The sequence below is a fragment of the Nothobranchius furzeri genome, chromosome 7, assembly GCF_043380555.1.
Source record: "Nothobranchius furzeri strain GRZ-AD chromosome 7, NfurGRZ-RIMD1, whole genome shotgun sequence".
NCBI lineage: Eukaryota > Metazoa > Chordata > Actinopteri > Cyprinodontiformes > Nothobranchiidae > Nothobranchius > Nothobranchius furzeri.
In genome coordinates, this window is record NC_091747.1 from 56154850 (window position 1) to 56173175 (window position 18326).

The 18326-nt window shown below is 41.1% G+C and overlaps 1 protein-coding gene across 6 annotated transcripts in view; it reads right to left on the minus strand.

Moving 5' to 3' along the window:
* The window catches only part of relch (RAB11 binding and LisH domain, coiled-coil and HEAT repeat containing), a 47290-nt gene that overhangs the window by 25599 nt on the left and 3365 nt on the right, over positions 1-18326 (minus strand). For 2 of the 6 annotated variants that reach the window (XM_054751094.2, XM_054751093.2), the window contains exons 2-12: positions 14517-14606; positions 12669-12740; positions 12460-12515; positions 10235-10348; positions 9958-10152; positions 7100-7194; positions 6847-6982; positions 6572-6729; positions 5802-5877; positions 5624-5719; positions 5074-5097 (exon numbers count right to left, since the gene is read on the minus strand). In XM_054751094.2, coding sequence (XP_054607069.2) covers positions 5074-5097; positions 5624-5719; positions 5802-5877; positions 6572-6729; positions 6847-6982; positions 7100-7194; positions 9958-10152; positions 10235-10348; positions 12460-12515; positions 12669-12740; positions 14517-14606 — 1112 coding nt within the window. The remainder of the gene's footprint in view (positions 1-5073; positions 5098-5623; positions 5720-5801; positions 5878-6571; positions 6730-6846; positions 6983-7099; positions 7195-9957; positions 10153-10234; positions 10349-12459; positions 12516-12668; positions 12741-14516; positions 14607-18326) is intronic. The other 4 variants (XM_015955378.3, XM_015955377.3, XM_054751095.2 and 1 more) reach the window with 3 other exon arrangements.

Here is an 18326-nt window from a genome sequence, read left to right on the forward strand (position 1 = left end):
ATGTCAGCAAAGTTCTGATAGTCTTGGAAAGGGGAGCTGTCTTATAATCGGGGGTCGTCCTATTTCGGGTCAATACGGTAATTTGAGTCCTTGTAATGATTACGCAAATAAAAAGAAGATATATACAAAACTTTAGAAAAATATACACAAAACATTGATGGGAAAGTTGTGCAGTCTTGTGTTACGACACAAAAAATGTTTACTGATTTACAGAGTCTGATAATCCAGCCAGGTGGCAGGCAGTTTCAATTTACCGTTTCAGGCATAACACCCTTTGTTCTTATGCAGGAGTCACACTCAAACAACTCAAGGTGGGTCTGCAGGCCTGATGATGCATTTGGAGCACCAAGCAGCAGAATGGAAGTGTGAGCAGCTGTATTTGTTGTACGGTGTCAGGATCTGCAGATCTAACGGACACGGTACAAAGTCCACACCACTTACGAAGGCTTACACAAGCCTTATGGCTCTGCTGTTTCTTGCCAACTTCTCTCTTTGATTTTGTAAAGAGATTAAGCCCTCCTTAACCGTCTTAGGCGGAGGACACCGTCATGGCCTTGGCGATATGCAAAGTAGGGGACCCAAAGCTACCATAACCAGACTTCCTACATACACTCAGTCTAGAGACTTCTCAACATTGCAAAATGTAAGCACTTTGTATATTTGCACACAAACACACAAACACTAACTGCACACAAGAAATTGGAGTACAGTTATGGCCCAAAATGTATGGAAGGAAACAAGCATGAGTTTTGACAAAGTTTGCTACTTCAGTGTTTTTAGATCTTGTCATTAGTTGCTGTGATTTGCTGAACTATAATTATAAGCAGTGGGACAGCAGTAGCTCAGGAGGTAGAGCGGGTTGTCGGGTAATCGGAAGGTTGCAGGTTTGATCCCGGCTCCGACCAGATAATTTCACTGTTGTGTCCTTGGGCAAGACACTTAACCCCCCCGCCCGCTGGTGGTGGTCGAAGGGACTGGAGGTGCCAGTGCTTGGCAGCCTTGCCTCTGTCAGTGCGCCCCAGGGCAGCTGTAGCTACATCGTAGCTCATCCCCAGCAATGTGTGACTGTGTGTGTGTGAATGGATGAGTGGCTGATTGTGTTGTGAAGCACCTTGGGGGGGGTTGTAGAACCCTAAGAAGGCTCTATACAAATACAAGCCATTTACCATTTACAAGCATTTTGAAAGTTTAAATATCATTACTGATTGAGTTTATGCAAAGAGTTCATATTTTCAATGATGGTCCTTCATTTGGGCATCTAGTCAGGATGCCTCCTGGACGCATTCCTGGTGAGGTTTTCCGGGCACGTCCAACCGAGAGGAGGCCTAAAGGTAGACCCAGGACATGTTGGAGAGACTGTGTCTCTCACCTGACCAGAGAATGCCTTGGGACTCCCCCGGAGGAGCTGGCCCAAGTGGCTGGGGAGAGGGATGTCTGGGCCTCTCGACTTAGGCTACTTCCCCTGCGACCCGCCTCCAGATAAGCGGATGAAAATGGATGGATGGATGAGCGGGTCCTTCATTTGCAAGACTGCTGCAATTCCCTCTGTCAGTAGGGTTAGGGTAAAGTTGGTCTGGCCCAAGCCCTGACTGATGCTATCCCTTATTTGCATTACCAGTGCCTAGGGGTGACGGGGGAAGATGAGTTATGTGCCCTCCCTAAGTTCTCACTTCGCTCAGACTTTCATGGTCTCCTTGGAAAAGACACGTCACCTGCCTTGCCTATTGGAGGTTGTCAGGGTGAACCACCAGTGCTTTGAGGGTATGGAAGCCCCTACCTGTGGTAGTTAGTCCTAGGGTTGCTGTGGCCACATTGTGTGCATCGGTGAATGACTGTTGTGTTGTAAAGCGCAAAATTTGTATGATTTTAGAAGGTTCTATGTAAATACAGGCCCTTTTCCATTTGACAGCTTGTGGGAACGTGTCTTTTTTTGACCATCCACCTCTTAAGACAAGACCATAATTTCTCAGTGGAATTAAGGTCTGGTGAGTTTCCTCGACACCGACTAAAATGTTTGTTTCATTTCCCGAGCCACTTTAGCCTTAGAGCACAGTGCTCTGTCCAGACAGTGTTCTTCAGCCAACATTTTTTTGGATGTAGAGAAGGGGTTCCTCTCGGACGATGATGATTCATTTCTGTATTCTGAGGCTAAACGGTAAATGGGCCCACTCCCTTGGCACAACTCCATCCATGAACAGTCTCAGGATTCTTTACTCTTGACATGGCAAACAAACCTTTCTGCCAGATGTCCCAAACAACTGGAAAGTAGATTCAGAGAAAAATGTTCTTCCATTCCTCAGAAGTTCAATCCCTGTACCTTAAACAGAATCAGTTTGTCCCTGATGTTTTTCTTGAAGAGAAGGGCCCTCTCTGTTGCCCCTCTTGACACTGGGTGATCCTTCAAAGGTGTTGCACTCACACCTGCCTAGTATCATTCCTAATCAAGCTCTACATTAGTGGTGCCCAAATCCCTGAACTTTAGGAGATGGTCCTGAGCACCATGCAGCCTTCTTTGGCATAGAAAATGGATTTTTCCAGTGAAGTTAATTTTAAGGCAACTCAGGCCTAGTCCACACGTAGCTGGGTTTTAAAAAAAAAAAAACGAATATCCGCCCCTCAAAAAACTTGCATCCACACCACCTCGTTTAAAACAAAAACTCTGTCCACACGTACCCGGATAAATATGTTGTTAAGGACATGCCAGACCTGTAGGCGGCAGTACTTCCCCCGTTCTTAACCTCGTCCTTCGTCTGTGGTCTTCCGCGAGGAGCAGTAATTCCGCTTGCAAAAACAAACAAGCAAAAAGCGCTTGGACAATTGATAAAGCAAGCGCAGCTCTGAGGGCATCCATGCTGTCGGCTAGTGTAAACACAGGTCGCACACGTGATGTCAGCATTTTTTTTTGTCACAGAAAGTGACGTTGCGGACCTTAAAACTCCGGTTTTGTCTGTCCACACGCAGACACCCAAAACGGAGAAAACGCAGATCTTCACTTTGGCCGGAGGTTTTAAAAAGATCCGTTTTCGTGTGAAAAAACTCAGTTTTCGTGTGGATGACAGGCCAAAACGTAGAAAAATATCTACGTTTTGGCAGATCCCCGGCTACGTGTGGACAGGGCCTCAGTAATTCATCTGATCACCTAAGAGTATTCAGTTTAGTCAAATTTTAATCCTAAAACTGAGGTAGCAAACTTTGTGACAATTAACATTTGAAGCATTCTCAAAATGTTTGACCACCACTGTACTGTATAGGGAGCCCAAGCCTCCTCCCCTTTGGATTGGCTCATGGGTCCCTGACCCCAAAAAATGTGAACAATGGTATAAAAGTTATTTTCTGACCCGTTTTGCCTTACACCCTGAATCACACATCCACTGTACTTTCAACTGCCTGTCACATAATTTCATATTTAATTTTAAAAATTTGTAATTAAAAATACTACAATGTATGACGTCACAAAAGAATCTCTTCTCGCCCAGCATAGCTGCTGCCACTCTTCGTCTTCAATTGCATAAAACTGCTGAGAGGAGCTCTAGCTGCCTGCCAAAAATAAGCACTTTCTTGGCATCAAAATGTGTCTTTAAACTTTACGGACATTATATGTTAAAGCCATGGTGTAGGGCTGGGCGATATGGCCCAAAATCAATATCATGATATAGTGAAGATTTCACCTCGATAATGATAAATGCACGATAACTACAGGTATGCGCAGGAACAAAAGTTGTCACTAAATGGGGATGTCACATGCATTACGTGGAGTCACATATTTACTTGACTCAAGGTGGTACAGCTTCTTGAGGGGACGTGAACGTTGCAAACCTACACACATCTTTTCATTTTTTATTATCAAATTTATGGACATGGGAAAAATTATCTCAATAGGAGTCAGAAATTTCGATAACGATTCCTTTTGTTAATTACTGCCCAGCCCTAACAAGGTGCAAAAAAAAACGGGATCAGAAAATAACCTTTATCATCTCATAGACCCCCATTCATTTATTTTGATTGACATGGACTAGAAGTAGATGGGCGTGACTTGGGCTCCCCATATGGAGCTCTGAGTAGGTGTCTATGTGACATTGCCTCACAGGAAGCACTGACGTCTGAGTTAAAAACTTTAATTCCTCACTTTACATTTGAAACAAATCATAGTTTAAAATTTTTTTTAAAGCAATGTGTTTAATACAGGTGGTTAGAAGTATAACAGCTAATTGTGGTTTTCGACATATACCAATGCCATAATTGTTATTCAGTTGTTAAAATTGAATTAAATCCAAAGAAACCACCTTAAAAATAACCAACTATTAAACACTGGATGGATTTGAAGCATAAAAAAGAACAATAAGAGCAAATTTATTGCCAAACGTGAAGCTAAAACTGCTTCACTGTGGGCAACATTGCATTAAATGTCACATTATTTTCCCCATCAAATTTCTAAAGCAAATCTGACAGATGCTGGTGAAGGTTCTCGGTCACCCAGGTCACGGTAATCCAGAGGGTTCAAATAAAGGCCGCTGGACTTCTTTGGTTGCTTGAAGAAGTTTTGCTTCTCATACAAGTAACTTTGTCAATTCTGACTGCAATATAGGAGAGTCGATGAACGAGCGGAAACTACCTATGAATACCCCATCGAGGAGCCGCTTATGTCATTAGGTCCTATTGTTTTAGTATGGTTGTTTTGACTAGATGCATCTTTGTAGGAATTGGGTTTAGACCCAAATACAAAAGTTTCAGTTTGGGTCACACACTCCTGCAACTAATCAAAGCAAACATTCTAACACAATAGGACCCAATGACATCAACAACAAGTGAGGAGGGGTATTCATAAGTAAGGTCTGCTCGTTAAGCAAAAATAGACAGCTACAGTTCATAAGCTTCACCCTCTCATACTCCAGCCAGAATTGACAAAGCTCCTTGGATGATGATGTCTTCAATAAACCAAAGAAGTCCAGTTGCTTTCATTTGAACCTCTTGAACCTGACGGAATCACGACCAGCAGTTGTAGCTTCAAGATGGCTGTTCAGTAGTTTCAACTCTCATGTCAGAAACATGCAGATGAGTGCGTGAAAGACTCACCTGGCAAAGATGCGCAACCAATCTCTAGAAGAGAGGCATGCATGAGGGCGAGAGAATGAGTGAGACGAAAAGAGAGGAATAAAAACAACAAAAGGAAACAAGTGAAGGCAAAATCAGCAGCAAATGTGAGTGGGCGACACAAAACGGTCGGAGAGGAATGGTGACGGCAGGAGAGAGCGAATGCCTTTGTGAGAAGTGGTGATGGTTTGAATCAATAGATAGAGGACACAGGTCAGCAGGGGAGGCATTAGATCGCCCCAATTAATTTTTGTGTTTGAGATTGTCGACTAAAGAAAGATTTAAAATACACTGGCAAATCACAAATCACCAGGATCGCTAAAGAAGGGTCATAGTCAGTTTCCTGATTTCACGTAGGCACAGTTCAGATCAAAGTTAAGAGTGGAAGACAAAATCTTTTGGTTTTCACCAGTTTCTTGCTGCTCTGTGTGCATCTATTGGACATCATGATTGAAGATCCAAGCTCGTGACAGTAATGACGGAGGCGCAAGAAGGAACAAGAAGGAGTCGGAAGAGGAGGAAGTTAGATTACCTCTCGTTTAGCAAGTAGAACATTGGGAACAATGTGAGGAAGACAGCGGCCCAACATCAGCATCACACTGTCCTCGTTGTCTGCTATACGGGACACCTGGACACAAAAGCTACTTTAAATCCACTGGTGCTGCTTTTAAATACACTGATTATTAGTTAGCGTCATCTCTGGTGCAGACCTCAGCTCCAAGGCGGCTGTCTGAGCACATTCTGCAGAAGGAGAGCAAGGCTTGCTGGAAGGCTGGAGATAACTTCCTGGAACCAAAACCAAAGTTGGAATCAGTCGTTACCGTAGAGTCCATGACATTTGCTATTAACGTCATTAAAAGCTCGTAGATCGCCCTGACCGCTAAATAACAGAGGAGGCTGCCAAATGGCCAAACTGCTGTCAGTCTTCTCAGACCGAGAAACCAGATATAAGAAATGTATCAAATATGTTGCAGCAACTACACGAAGGATCACATCAGAGACCGGAAATTATTAAATAAATTACAGAATATTAATTTATTTGTGTTTAAGAAAAAAAAAAGACTCCATGGTCACACAAGAGGGCAGCCAACATGTCTCACATGCTTTTAATAATGTTTACAAAGATGGTTTACTACCACCATCTAGTGGCTGCTAATGGGATTACACATAAATAGGATGTAATAAAGTCTTGCAGATAAATAAAAAGTACATCTAACCATATTAATAATGTTCAATTTCATCCCGCCCAATTGGATCATAGACAGAATTAAACAGAATTATATGTAATTTTTTTGTGTTGCACGCATCTCCAGGAAGGAATTTGTTGCAACAATAAAAAGTTTGATTAACAGACTAACACATTTTCTATGGAATCTCAGATTTGTTCGTGTTTTTACTCCTTTCGTTTCTAGGCAACGTGATGACATGATGAATAAAAATTCTCCACGTTCTTGTCCTGCACACCAGAAACTCCCCTCACCTGTTCGGTTGATCGAACTGGACGCGCTGCTGTCTCACGGCTTTGTTGCAGCACTGTAAGTGGGGATGTGATGTGTTCTGATTAGAGGGGGGTGCAGAGACATTTTCCGATTCCGACACGCCTCCGATGTCTAGATGCTGGCCATTATCTGTTGGAGGCTGAGAATAAAAAACATATTTACTTTTTCCTTTCGTGTTCCGTCGCTCCTTTTACTAATATTCGGATCAAAGTCAAGTTATTTAAACAGAACCTGCTCATTTTAAATAAGCACATACCACTGATGGGTTAGTGGAGCAAGAGTTTGAGTTGGAAGAGGAGGACGAGGAAGATGGGCGAGGTGAATTCTGGGAAACCAAATCCAGAGACGTGGGAGGTGGAGAGGAGACGGCCCGTTTCAGTGTTTGAATCTCGCTGAGAAGAAAATTGTAAAAAATAATTAAAATAAGGTGTTTTTAAATGAAACAGGTAATTTTTTTTCTAATTTAGAGCAAAAACAGGAAGTATTTGAGTACAAGCTCATGCAAGCACCTCTGCAGCTTCTTGATCTGGTCAGCAAGACTCTGCTTCTCACCGCTGAGAAGGTTCAGCTGGTACTCCAGCTCCTGCACGACTTCTGTTTGTTGCTAGAAAGGATCATTGAAACAAATGCATGAAAAAGCCATCAATTGCAGGTGTCTGCATAATAAAATCAAACCTCAACTCGCTTTTTAAATAAGGTGCTAAATAGGGCTGCCGCGACTAGTCGACGCGTCACGACGATGTTGACAAAAAAAAAAAAAGGTCGACGACTAATTTAATAGTCGACGCGTCGTTTTTTTGTGTGAGCATTTTTAAAATCTCGCCTGCCAAGACTGGCACATGAAAAGCTTCAAACTTGCCACCATGCCTCTAGAGGAGAGGCACAAACACGATGACTTGGAAAGAAGAGGTTTTAGCTGAGTTTGAAATCCTGCCTGTTAAAATAAAAGCAGCAGTTCACGACAGTGGGTCAGATATGGTGGCAGCAATGAGACTGCTTGAAGTGAAACACGGATGGGCCTCTATCCGGTGTGCCGGACTGTGGAGGTTCCTCCAGCCATTTCTCAGTGTTAGTATTTTTTTTTTCACATGCTGGTTTATTATTTCATTTTGTTGCAATATTGTAAGATGTTTACTAATGGGTGCACACATTTAGTAATTTTATACATAGTTTATTTGATCATTAACTATTTTCATTTGTATTCCTGAGATTGGATGAACTGGCAGAGAGAGGGGACACGCCCAGTGTAACTCCAGGCACAGGGTATCTGCAGATTTAAGGGAGCCAACTTTAAGACTTTTAAAGACATTTTTAAGGCCACTTTGACCAAATTTAAGCTATTTTAAAAATTAAATTCAAGCGATAATTTCCAGCTATTGCTTGGAACCGGTGCTAACCATGTCGCAAACGTGGGATTAGCCATCCAGTTACCATTAAACTTGCCCTTCCCCATGGCGCAAGCTCCCACTAGCTTAACCAGCTAATGTGCTCATCTAGAAAAATAGTCCCCTTTCACAACCAACTGAATGTGTACGGTTCCGCTTACGGCAACATCATACACAAAAAATGCTGAACACTAACTAGAAATTCACGAAATTTTTATAGAAATAAAAGAATCTTGTTTCTTGGGTCTTTGGTAATTTAAGACCTCTGGAAACTGTATTTAAGGATTATTTGTCATTTTTAAGGACTTTTAAGGCCTTAAATTAGGAAAAGCTAATTTAAGACTTTTTAAGACTTTTTAAGGACCCGCGGATACCCTGCAGGCAGGAAGTGGAACATTCCATCTGGCTCCTGGAAGCAGGGGACTTGATAATGAAGAAACCAGAAACCAGACGTTCTGAAGCTCTAATTGAGTTTACCAGATTTTGTTAGGATGTATTATTTAAACTTTTTGTGGTAGTTATACTTTGTTGACTTGGTTTCCTAGGTTTATTTACCGTTTGTCTTAGTGTTTCCCCTGTCTCTCCCCTCCTCATTGTCTGTAGGCTAGCCTGTGTGTATAAATTCCCCTGTGTGTGTCTCAGCTGGGTGAGTCTTGCTTGTTACTTTTAGTTAAGGTTATTTTTGTGGCCATTTTTTCCTTTGGGCCTGGTTTTGTTTTGATTTTGGTTAATTATTTATGAAATAAATGGAGAAGATATTCTTTTTATACCATTGTCCTGGAGTTTTACTGCTCGGTCCCTGACATGGACGCACACTCCATCTCATGTTTCTGTGCATCTTTGCCACTTCCAACGCCATCTGAGCGGACCTTCTCTGCAGCTGGGGACATCTGCTGTCAGAAGAGAGCAAGCCTCTCTCCTGAACGTGTGGAAATGCTGACTTTCCCGAGTCTAAACCAGGACCTTGTGTGATTATTTAGCTGGATACATTTCATGTGAGCTCAAGTGTTTTTTGTATTTTAGTTTTTAGTTGCTTACATCTGATCTGTTTGACATTGTAGCATTTGTATTAGCATGTTGCAACAAAATTCATTAAAAGCAGTTTGATAAGCTATTATCTTTTCTTTATAATTAGATGGCACATAACTGATCACACGTAGAACTAGAAGCTAATGATGGGTACATTAGAGCATCCTGGTGCAAGAAGCTATACTTTTATGAATGACACCATTGGTCGCGACTAATCGTTACCAAACTGGCGACTAGTCGACTAATAAAATAGTCGTTTGTGGCAGCCCGAGTGCTAAAGCCAATTTTCAGAAATCTGTGCAGTAGATCGTTAAAATCCTGTGAGGATTTCTTGTTTTTCTCTGAATGGTGTGCGTTTTTATTTATTTATTTATTTATTTTATCAGACAGAAATATAAAAGGATTGTGCAACTTTTAATATATAACACTTTGAAGAACCTGGATGCTTGAAAATAAATTAAACTGTATGGAGGAGCATTTGCCTTGCTCAACATTGAGTAAGAGGTGTAGCATCTTGCTTTTCCTGCACAAGCACACCCATTATTAAAAAATGAGCAAATATTGACCAACTGATAGAGCTGCCTCTAAATGCATTCAGCTGTTCAGGTTCATTTGGTAGTCCCCAAGCAGAATGGTATTAACAGGCTTTTAACGTGGCCCTCGTGAGTCTTAACTGGAAGATTTCATACAGAAAAAGAGTCGATCCTTTCATAATTTACCAAATAATCTCAGCCTAATAAGTTTGTACTAAAACTATTTATTTTATAGGTAATTCTCGTGTGAATCAACCTTTTTAATTTACCGGAAACAAACAGCAAAAACTAATCAAATTGAGTAGCGGGTTGAATGCATTTGTCTTATTAGTTAAAATCAGTAGAATTTGCAAAGAAAAGTTAGTTTTTGCTGCCAGACGCAAACAAAACAGAGTGTGTGCTTTTTTTTTTAACACGGACCTGTTGGGATAGATCAGGTTTCTTTACGGGCTCCTGAGCGAAGCGGATTTCCGAAAGATCGCCTAAGTCTACACCGACTGATGCGTCCACTCGTTCCCGTGGAGAAGTGAGAGAGCTGCCGCAGTTCCTGTAGAGCTGCAACAGGTCCGGGGGTTTTGGGATGTTGAGGCCAACGTCATCCCACAACTCAAAGTCCTGGAAAACAGCACAGAACAAAGCAATTAAACACACCGATTCCATGCAGGGCGTAGAGCACAGCTAGACATAAAGATTTCACCTGATCATCATTTTCATCGGAGAATGTGATGGATGACAGCTTGTACTCGTTTTTTAATAAATACTCATTCACGAGGAAGTTTAAGGCTCTTTTCTCCAGTGGACGTATGGGTTCCTGTGGTAGAAAACACAAAGAGAGCCTCATTTTATTCAGCAATACATTTTTACTGCATTTATTTAAAGGCCCAGTGTGTGAAAAAAATGTCTCTTTGGCACCACACAGTTCAGAGTAGGTACTGCAGCTACGGTAGCCCACAGGCACCAAAAAGGCAATATGTCATTAATAGTCGTGTTTCAAGTAATCGAAATAAAAGTCTGATTGGGAAAAAAAAATGTTTCACGTAAAACGCGCCATTTAGAATACTCTGACTTGATCACACGCATTAACATGTCCTTCCGATTGAGACGGGTGGGTCACGCCGATTGTTATTCAAATCTCTGTGCATGCAAGCACTTCCTCTGAACGTAGGTCATTATTCCGCATACCTGCTATGTCATGCATAGACGTACGTTCTGCGTACGTTTACTGAAGGTAGAAGAAAACATGGCGGGCTTAACTCATTCACTGCCAATGACGACTAAAGTCGTCGTTTGCATGTTTTTACTGTGTGGGCGGCGGAACGAGCCCCCGCGCCGAGAGAACAAACTTCTCAGCTCTGAAGCCGATCTTCATCCGCATACGTCACACGTCAAATGATCAGAAAGCAGAAAATCCATGTGTTAGGAGATCGTTTTGGGCCGTTCCTGTAAAAAAAAAAAGCGAGGCGCGAACCGGAAAAGCTTCTGCCGATCACAATTCAACAACGGATTATGAAAGAAAGGATAACGGTCGAAACGTGCGGATTCTTCCTGATGCAAGAGGTGAGTCTACTCATTGTTTTGGCGTCGACATCATACTAGCACGCAACGTTCTGTGACTCTTAAAAAAACGTAAAAACGGTGAGAAACGCTGGCAGTGAAGGGCTTTACCGATCAGGAAATGGATGGCAGCAAATTAGTAAAAATAAATAAACCGGGTCAGTTTCGGACACACATGCGTCGCTAGAGTTGTTAGAACTAACGATTATAGAAAGACTTGACAGTAGAAAGTGTAGAAACTCTGATTTGTTCACTAAGGTAATAAACCTGAGCAGAAAAAAACTTTAGCACACTGAAGAACTGCTTCATTTTAAACGCAAGCAGCCATGTTTGTTCACAAAGGATGTCCGCTACTTCTACTGTAGATGGCTCTACGCGTGTCAAAATGATTCATTCCGACTGAACGTGTGATCGATGTAAACGCTCGTCAGAATCAGATACATGTTTTCAAATTCTAATCAAATACCTGATTAACACCATTTTGCACACATAAACATAGCTAGTGTTATTCTAACAAACCAAATACAGCAACAGTGCACCTATTCTCTTCCTCTAAAGGCTAGTTTATACATTTCCCTGCAACGCCATTATCCGTCATCAAGGGCTCTCCAACAGGCTCGCAAGGACGAATGGAGTTGAGCCCAATTTTCTAAATATAAGTCAAAAGCGACGGAGTCCGCAAGCCTGTGATTGGTCTGGACGCAGCTTCCTTTAAATTCATCAGCAGCGCCGCCATTTGGCCTCAAAAAAATAAAACGAAAGCCAAACACTTCTGGCAGAAGACGCGGAGCAGATTGAAGAACGACTGACGGGAAACGTGAGTTTAGAGGTGGTGACAGGATAAAGAGGTGGAGGACGAATATGTCCAAGTTAAAATGTCCCTGAAATACATAAATGCAGTATAAACACATTAGAAACATGACTGCATATCCTAGAAAGGGGCCACGCCCTCTGCTGTCCTGGCAGAGAATTGCTTTACACTGACACACCAAGAGAATTTTAAAAGAAAACATCTCAGTCGATACGCTTGCGTGCAAAGCTGCTTTAGTCGGTTTGGCAAACTGCATGCTTCCAAGGTGTAATGCTGCCCCCTGCTGTTTATTTCAGGTTACATCATGTCAAACTGCAATGTAAAATGCAGAGGATCATGTCTGGTATGTCCTTAAACAGCTACTGTATTTCAAAATGGCGCATGACAACGTAGGGTCGACCGCAGTTTTTGTATGTAAAAATACTTAGAAATACTTAGAGTAAACGCTGGTGAGAAACATTATTTGATAGTAAACAAGTGAAATATTCCACACTGGTCCTTTAAAAAAAGGAGAAAGAAAGAAAATGTCAGTTTTTCTGATTTCAAAGGTTTCCCACCTGAATATCAGGACTTGATTTGAAGTTTTTTCTCTCCTGAGATGGAATTTCACTCTCTGAGAAACAAACAAATATATATCAGATTGCTGAATTAGTGCTGCTGAGAACTGGTCATCGATTGTAGAGGTATTCTCTTAGCAACAAAATAAAAAGAAACGTTTTAACAAAAATGGGTTTCAGGTGGAGAAGAAGTCAAAAGTGCGCCACACCTGCTGCCTGAGTCAAGTTTGCGCGCAGAGCCTGTATGGTCTCCTTTGCTTTCCGTAGCTCAAACTCCAGCACTGGACAGGAAATGACAACACACACAGGAAGTGGATCCAACAAAGGACAGGGAATAGACAAAAATAATACAGAAAAGATCAAAAGAATCAGAAATCAAACAAAACAAAATAAAATAAAATAAAAGTCATGCAAACCATGGGTTTATAAAAACACATGCAGCAGAGGATGGTGGTAGACCTGTCCAGATTTTTGACAGGTGTGTGAAATGAATTTTTGCTCATTTTTCCTCCCATTCAAACAATCAATGACAATTAACTCATGAATGAGATCTAATTCAACTTAAAATGGAGCTGAATTAAAAAAATAATAACTTCAAGCTACTGATCCTAATAATCTAGGAGCTGTCTGACACAGGTTTTACATTTAGGCAAAAAGGCCTAATTAATGAGTAATTATTAATACGTTTCAAACCACTCAGTGGACAGCCACATCTCAGGGAGCGCGTACATCAAACATTAGGTTACTACATTAGAAACAACTCAGTTCACATCTGATTTCATCATCTGTACTTTTTTACTTTTACCCAAAAATGTTAAAATTTTGACAAAAAATTTGCATTTGAAATGTAACAAAAAACATGAGATGAGTTTAAAGTACTTCAAAACTGTTTTCTAATTGGTTTATTTATACTTTCCTTTTATTGTAAACTAACTTTGAACAAGGCAGAAAAAAAACCACACCAGATCTTGAGACACGCTAGAGTAAAGACATGCAAAAGCGATGGAGCATTCAAATAACGTTGCATAGATGTGCACTGAAAATCCGCCATTTATGCCAACCTCGTTGCCCTTAAAACCTACTAATACTTCCTTTTTGTCCCTTTTATGGTTTTATTCTTCCAACGCTTTCTGAATCGAACACGTTAGCAAACAACGTCAGCAGATCTAAAGTGCACAGATTGCAATCGCAACAAAATGAAAAACCATGAAAATAAATAAGAACGAAGGGAGAAGAGCAGGAAGCTAGTCTAGATGGAGTGACTTGTCCAGAGGTTCACTGGGGTTTGATCAACGTCAGGAGAAAACCCAGAGTCAGACAGCTGGGGGTGGGGCAGGCGCCTTAACGAGAACAGGTGTGCTTGGAAGGGGAAAAGAGGAAAGGGGGTGCGTTCCAATTTGGTGGATGGGAAGTGTATGGAAACAGGATTTGTATTTTAAAAGATGCATTTGTAGGGATGAGGGGAAACCAAAGTCTCTGCTGCATGGGTTAGTGAAATTCTAAACACTAAACCAGAAGATGTTGACGCATTCGGCATGTTGGATTTAAACGTTAAAAAATATACATTTTATTTAATTCTGCTATTATGCACATTCAGTTTTAATGAAATATTTATTGTTTAGCAGCTTAAAACATTCATATCATAGTTATGAGCTGTTAATGACTACAACATGCTTTAGAGTGACCCTTGCATGGCAGAACTGTTTATTTCGGTTTGTGCAATCAAGCAATAAAAGTCAGATTTATTTTCGGTCTACACTGTAAAACTAGCAACACTAGTCACCAGACTGGCTCGTATTGGAACAGCTGCTCTCAAAAGGCAGGCTTGCATGACGGTGCGCCACTAGCGTCAAACACAAATGGTGTGTCACGACTGGGCCACAAGGAAAGGAGAGAATGTGTTTGAAGAATGCAGAGGAGTCTCGATTAAACAGTGTGACACGTAAAAGGAGCTCCAAATCCAACCCGACCAATATCTTGTCTCGTCATCTTGTATTTCCTCAAAGGTGAGCTGGGATTCCTCCAGCGCTGTGCCCTGACGCGACAGGTCATCTTACCTGCCACCCGTTCGTCTGTCTCCCGGTTGCCGTCATCCGAGTAACGTGCAAAGTCCAAAGAGTCCAAGGTGCTAATACTGCCTGCTCGATCTGGACAGAGACACAGACACAGAGGGGGACGTGAGACGTTGACATCTAAAGCTTAATAGAAAAGCCCCTTTAGTTACAGTCCTACCACAGAGCCTAGGAGTACTTTCACAAGTACTTTAGTCTCTGGGACCAGACAGAGCTGATAAATAAGCATACTTGTGCTCATATTTCACTGAGCTCGGCTGCCCTGGTTAGCTTCGTCGGTGGTATTGGCTTTCTCTCCACTGCAGGTGCAAGATTGGCCAGATAATCAGATCCCATAAGGTTGAACCAAATGTTTCCTACGGCCCTGAAAACCAACTTATGCAAAGCTCAACAGAGCGGTGCATAAAGGCAATGTCTAACCGAAATTCTGCGCTAATGCTAATGCTAACTCTAATGCTAACTCTAATGCTTAGCGTTTACTTTGGACAAGTTTCCTCCAAGCAGATTCTTAAATTGAATGCCAAATTAAATGTGTGGAGTTTATATGGGGCTGCATGGTGGCGCAGTTGTCAGCACTGTTGCCTCGCAGCACGAAGGTTGCAGGTTCGAAACTCGGCTGCGGCCTTTCTGCGTGGAGTTGCGTGTTCTCCCCGTGCATGCGTGGGTTTCCTCCGGGTACTCCGGTTTCCCCCACTGATCACAACATGCCCTATAGGTTATAAACTGTAAGTCGCTTTGGATAAAAGCGTCTGCAAAATAAATAAACATAAACATATATAATTTAAATACTTTTCATTTCTTTAAAATGTGTGTGTGCGTGTGTGTGTGTGTGCATGTCACATGTTTGAATGCATGACCAGATCACACAGCACTGCAGATCCTAATGTTTGTGCGAGTGTGTGAATGTGTCCTTGTTGTGCCTTGCTGAGTTCACGTTAACAGCCATTCCTGCAGGGAATGCAGTTCAAGTCCCAACTTCCTGGTTTAATCCTGGAAATTCTGCATTTGCTGCTGCGTGTGACTGTAACCCAATCAGCTGAACGCTTAGTTACAACATTTGGCTGTGTGTGCATTTATAAGTAAAATTAAAATAAATGTGTGTGCCATTTCTACATGGCCTTTCCGTTGCGTGCAAACATGAGCCGGCGTAATGGACCGACTGTTTTAGCCAATTAAAGTTAAGAAATCAATTAAACACCAAAAGACGAGTTTAGAGTTCAAACACAAAGAAATAAGGACAAACATAATACCAGGATGTAAGTAAAGAGCTCATTTATTTAATTGAATAATTGTTTTTAGCTAATTCCACCACGGTTTAGAAGTAAACATGAGGCGACGGTGCAAAAACACAAAGAAATCAGAGACAGCAGCACATATATGTGGATGAAAATTAGAATAAAAGTAAAATCATTCTGCACAGTAAGTGTACATATTAAATTAATTTGGTAACGTATTCATGTGGAATATTGCTTTTTTAACAGCGTTTACATTCCAACATAAGTTCTTTATCTATGTTATTGTGTGTGTTTACTAAGGTGTTCGCACACACACCAAACCCAACGGGCACAGAATTACCTGCCATTGTGAAAAAACAGTTCTTTATGGGCCAGAACCAGTTTAAAATGACACAAGCTCTTGCAATTATTGCAATATTATCATCGTTTGCTTCTACAAGTAACTTAAACCCTCATTAACTACAAAAACACACACACATGAATGTTGTTTAGCTCATTTAAAGCTAATTTAAAGCTGCAATCCGGAGTTTTGCCCCTTTCACAAATTAAGCACGCCATTTAGAAATCAGTAAAAGGGATATTTGTACCATGTACTGTTATACAATGTAGGAAATCGTATTTTTCGCTAAACCCGCCCCGTAGAACACTGAGCAATATGAATTGAGCAATAGCATTAGGCATACGCTTATTAACAGATGTCAATCAAAGAGAAAGCGCGCATTTGCTAAATTGATGCAGAGTTGGCACCTTTTCCTTTGGGCAATAGAACAGCATAATGTGAGACTAATACCTGTAAAACTATGTGTTTTAGCTCTGTTGCCTGGCTAGAGGTGCGTGCTCACAACTAAGAGATGTTGCCTCAGCTGTAATCACGGAGGTAGGGAGAGGGGCTTATGGTGTAATTTATATTTCCGCCTCTAGATGGTGCCCTCTGAGAAAAAACTCTGGATTTCTGCTTTAAAGCCAAACATAAAATGGGAAACTATTTGTCTAATAATATCATCAGCACAGTCATGGTTAAAACATGACTCAGCACAAACAAAAGACAATGCTGAACACATTTTAAGACGTGTTCACTTCTGTGTGTGTGTGTGTGTGTGTGTGTGTGTGTGTGTGTGTGTGTGTGTGTGTGTGTGTACTTCTTTAAAATCACTAAACATCTAAAGAAACAATTAACTAGAGGTGCTGAAAAACAATCGATTCAAGTCTGAATCGGGATTCTTATTTATAAAGATTCAGAATCGATTCCAGGAACTCAAATGTTTGGCATGTTACAGGTTTGAGATGCACTTTTGTCTGTTTTTTGGTCATTGATAGGAGAGTCAGTACTCCGTTTACTTTTGCAGTCCCATAAATTGGGATGATTTATGTTTGAATCTGCTGATATGTGGGGACTAGAATGTAATTTTTTCCATACTCAGAAATTTGAGATATTCTCATATTTATTTTCTAAGTTGATAAATCAGTACTCAGGATTACTCAAGTGTTTATGTGAAGTTATTGATAAATGAGAGATCACATTTTCCTTTGCAAGAAATCTGAGGCACTTTTTTTGTAAACAGTTTGAGGACTCAAGTATTAAACTTGTTTCCACACATACTTAAAAAGTATTTGACTGTATTACTTTCAAGCTACTGTTAGGTAACTAAAGATTTGTTATATTTTACAATGTAAGCAAAAATAAATGTTGCCTTTGGGTCAAAAGATTGTTTCCGTTTACAGTTTTAGAATCACTTTATTTTACCTTGTAAATTAGCTTTTCTTTTAGCTTGACCACTTTAAAGTAAAATAAAAAAAATCCCACAGCTTCAACTAACTTGCACAACAAAGTAGTTAATCCTGGAGCTGACACTCTTTGTTAATATTGATTGTGAATCGATTTAAATCGAGAATCGATTCTGAATCGAATCGGCACCCCGAGACTCGGAATCGAATCAAATCGTGAGTTGCTCTGAGATTCACATCCCTACAATTAACTTTCAGCTTTTTACCCCCAAATCACCTCAAGTGTGTTTTTTCACTAACATAATCAACTGAGGAGTAGCCTGTGGTCACCACCTGCAGAACCACACCTTTATAGGGGATTTCTGGCTAATTGCCTCCTGTTGTCTATTCCATTTGCACAACAGCATAAGAAATCAATTGTCCATCAGTGTCGCTTCCTAAGTAGACAGTTTGACTTCACAGAAGTGTGACTGACTTGGAGTTACATTGTGTTATTTAAGTGTTCCCTTTATTTTTTGAGCTGTGTTTTTTGTGTTTTCACCAAGATAATCAAACTGCCACAGTTGAGCATCTGATTATAATGACCGAATAACTACCCTATGATCCTACACTGGAAGTCGAAACGCCAGAACGCCATTCCTACCGCCTCGCGACAAATCAGCAAAGCAGTGGGAGATGTCTTGCTGCACCATGTGGCCCCGAGCAACAGCTGCAGATGCAGCACTGTGATTAGTGGTCACATGCTCACTACAGGTCCAGGCTGAGCTCTTAATGGTCACATTAAATACATATAAAAGTCAGTCGGCTGTTGATTTCTGCTTTCATGGATTCTAAG